This window comes from Rhagoletis zephyria, unplaced genomic scaffold (assembly GCF_001687245.7).
Source record: "Rhagoletis zephyria isolate East Lansing unplaced genomic scaffold, Rhagoletis_zephyria_1.1 Rzeph_scaffold_12803, whole genome shotgun sequence".
Lineage (NCBI taxonomy): Eukaryota > Metazoa > Arthropoda > Insecta > Diptera > Tephritidae > Rhagoletis > Rhagoletis zephyria.
Genome location: NW_016169876.1, coordinates 6,589 through 10,393, shown reverse-complemented (window position 1 = coordinate 10,393; position 3,805 = coordinate 6,589). Strand labels below are relative to the sequence as shown.

At 44.8% G+C, this 3,805-nt stretch overlaps 1 protein-coding gene across 1 annotated transcript; it reads left to right on the top strand.

The window, feature by feature from the left end:
- Positions 1-298: 298 nt before the first annotated feature.
- Positions 299-2,431, top strand: LOC108377836 (bromodomain-containing protein DDB_G0280777-like; the record flags this gene model as incomplete). The annotated part of the gene is made up of 2 exons (XM_017634132.1): positions 299-1,009; positions 1,097-2,431. Coding segments are annotated over 2 exons (1,686 nt in total), but the record flags the coding sequence as incomplete, so codon positions are not given.
- Between the last annotated feature and the right edge of the window lie 1,374 nt (positions 2,432-3,805).

The window sequence follows — 3,805 nt, the reverse complement described above, 5'->3', positions numbered from 1 at the left end:
TAATATAATGTTTTTAACAATTCTCACACACTTAAATGCGCTTGACCACCCAACCGCTTTTTAGCGTAGACCACTTTAAACTATCTCCAAATCTTTTAAAACTTGTCCTTTACTGCTCTTGGCAAACAAGCACAAAAATATTCCACTAATTGGTAATTTTCTACGCGATTGCCACGAATTGTGCTCAAATACTAAAACGAAATGCATTAAAAGGAATGTTTGCAGCACAAAACACCGAAAAGTTTGCAACAAATAGAAAATTTTAACATTCTATTCTTCTTCTTTTTTGTGCTTTCAGCAATTTGCCGCAAATTGTCCAGCGTACGCTGAATTGTATCCGCAGGCTTACGCTTGCAATAGTACGAGTATTGAGACCACAGCGACGCCTACACTTGCCGCCACAGCAATGGCAACAACAGCAGCAGCTGCAACAGCGACAACGATGACAAGTCGCAGCATAGACTTGGCCTTGCGCAAGTATCAACAATGGAGCAGCAAGTTTCTACCAGCCACCAGCAACAGCAACAGCACAATGCCAATGCAAGCGCCAGTGCCAGCAACAGTAACAACACCAACAATGCCGGTAGTTGCAACAAATGCCGACTGTGTCACCACTCACTTGTCAACGTCTTCATCACACAAATCCAATTCCTGCTCCTACTCGGCCAACACTACCACTGCCACTTCAGGCTACTACAGCCGTCGTCTGACGACAATGATTGGCAACGCGTCGGAGGTAGAGCGGTCGCGTGAGATGGGAGAGGAAGAGAAAGAGGGTCAGCAGCAATTGTGGAGCGCTGACGGAGATCGAGAGTTGCTCGTTAGTGCTAACAAAAGGCCGAAAGTATATGATTGCATGAAGGAATTTTTGTGTCGAAAACTCTTTCAGCAGCGACATGGACAACAAGAGCAGCAGCAGCGCCGCCAGCAACAGCAACAATCAGCGCTAATGGAGGCTGCACATTGCAAAAGCGACACCGAGGAGGATGTCACTAGTGATTATGATGAGGTAAGTTGGCTTAGACCGAGTACGAACTTTGCAAGTTCTAATTCTGCTTTCTTTTCGCTCTTTCCCCCTCACCTCTCTTGCCCTAAGGTTGACATGCTGGATTCCTCGTACAACGCCGACGAGGAGGATGCCAGTGATTGCAGTAGCCAATGTACTTGCCCATTAGAAAGCGACAACGAGGACATGGAAGCGCGGCGGAAAGTTTCACTAATAGAGCAACAACCACAACAGGCGAAACAACCACAGCAACAACGTAGTACACCACAAAAATCGATTAGTCCGCAAAAATCAATGCTCTCGTTAAATTGCTGGCAAAACAGCACACAATACACCGACTCCACCACCAGCACAGAAGCGGAAGAAGAGGAGGAGGACGAGGAGGAGAACGAGGAGGAGGAAGAGACCAATGCGCAGCTGGCGCATAAAGTCGCTGATTACCAAAATATCGCAGATGATTCGGATGCTGGCATCTCGGATTGTTGTCAGTTGATAAGCGAAAAATCAAGTCCTTCGAAGCAACGCGTGCGACAACCGAGACCGAAACAAAAACAACAATCGCAAGCGCGCTACAACCGCAACAACAACGCTGATGATGACGAGGAGTTGCTCGCAAGCAATTGGTATCAGCCGCGCATTACCACCAAAGCTGCGCTTGAACGCCTTCAGCAGGCCACACCCGGCACATTTCTACTGCGCCGCAAGTCGCGTAGCTACGAGCTATGCCTGCGCGCCGAAACGAAAGTGAAGCAATTCGCAGTCGTGGCGCTGGCGGACAATCATTACAAATTGAAAGGCGCCAAGAAGCAATTCACATCGCTGAAGGCATTGGTCACGCATCATTCCGTTATGGCGGAAGAATTGCCGTTGACTTTGGCGCTGCCGCGCGTATACAACAGAGCGTACGGTGTGAGCGGCAAGTGCGCGAAAAACATGGCAGCAGCATTGCAAGTGAGCGCACAAACGTGGAGGTCCTTGCGTTACGCTGATGATTTCGATACGTACGAGTCGTTGCAAATTTTGGGTTTATTGCAAGACTGGCAGAGCGAAACCAATGAATTCTGAAGACGAGTTTTCGAAGTCTAAATGGGTAAAGCTGCGGAAGTGAATGAGTGCAGAGTTTTGCGAAGGCATTACGCGCTTGATGGCCGAAAGAAAGTTGGGCAAAAGTTTGCGAAATAGAATTTGAATATTTTGAATATATGTAGAAGAGAAATGCGGTTATTATTAAACAGGCNTGCTCTAACAAATGCAGTGTGGTGATTGGACTCAACGTTGTACAGCATCGATTTTTTGTTTAGATTTAAGCGTTCGTGTTATTAAATTCATAAGTAGCATAGCAATCGAAAATGTAGATTTAATATAAGAAAACAAATAGAAAAAAAAAACGAAATAATTGCCAATATTGGAGAAATAATATCTATATGTACAGAGTTAGAATAAACCAAAAAAAACCTACGTTGATCAAGTCTTAGTTTTTTTATTACAAAAAAGGACACATTCAAAATCGAGTATCACCTTAGCTACTTCAGAATCATGTAGACACTTACGCTTTCAAGAACTAATCCACAAACCGGAGACACATTAGTCCGTCCGCCGTAGCAGATAAGTACAGTTTTAGGAGGATGTTGCAAAGCAGCGCAATATAAAGGAAACCCTTTCCCTTTATGACATTCTGCAGAGTTACCCCACGCGACTGCTCGGAGTGAAATTTATACCCGATCCGGTAAAAACTTGCAGATCTATTTTAAACATTTCAGGTCAGCCAGTCTCGTTTAATTTTTTCCAAAAAACCACAAAGAACCTGATTGACTTTCCTACATATAAGAAACAGGATCCTCACATTGGCTCACACCCCAACTGCGTATAAAGAAAAAAAGTCGGTCGAGACTGCCATGCACAATATCATGAAATCATGAGAGGTATTTCTGTATAATAGCTTCGCAGGCGGCTACCCTCTTTAACTTCTAAAGGACCTTAAACAATCGTTCGAACACATTATGTGTGAGAGAATTTCCACGGCTTTACAGGTCGCCGTCTCCATGCGGCGAAAAGTGAGCAGAGAAACCCAACAAGGTGGTGTTTTTCACCCTTAGCTTAATTTGGTTGTAAACGATCTTCTAGAGGAACTGGAGGGCAAGTTTTTTTTGGGTATTACCTATCTACTTTGTGCCTATAACGAGGGACAAGTGGCTGGATAAGGCGGCTCTTGGAGTGTTCGAGAGAAAAATTTTGCGGAAGATTTACGGGCCTTTACGCGTTGGCGACGGCGAGTACCGCAGACGATGGAGCGATGAGCTGTATGAGCTGTACAGGCACGTGGACATAGTGCAGCGAATTAAAATACTGAGCCGCCGCTGGCTTGACCCTGTCATTCGAATGGCCACCGACGCGATGGAAAGAGCAATTGGAGAAGGACTTGACTTCACTTGTAATTTCCAATTAGCGTCAGTTGGCACAGAGTGCTTTGCTTTGTTGAACTCGGCCAAAATCGTTTAGGCGGTTACATCGCCAAATAAAAAGAAGAAATTTCTGGGTTTCCTTTGTGATCTAATTCAAGTTTACCTAAGCTTCGGACTTATTCATCCTGTTGTTTATGATGGAATCAAGGAGGCCATTTGTAAAAGATGGAGCCATTGCCATTGTTAATCTTTGAATGTCCCATAGAGCTTTTATCAGTTGGAATGGGTTAGAGAAGACGAAGGAAATGTAAGCGGATTACTTCCACTCTGCCATTTTATGTCAATTAACGGCATCAAGGGCTAGGATCAGTATTATCGGAAATTTCGACTTTATCCC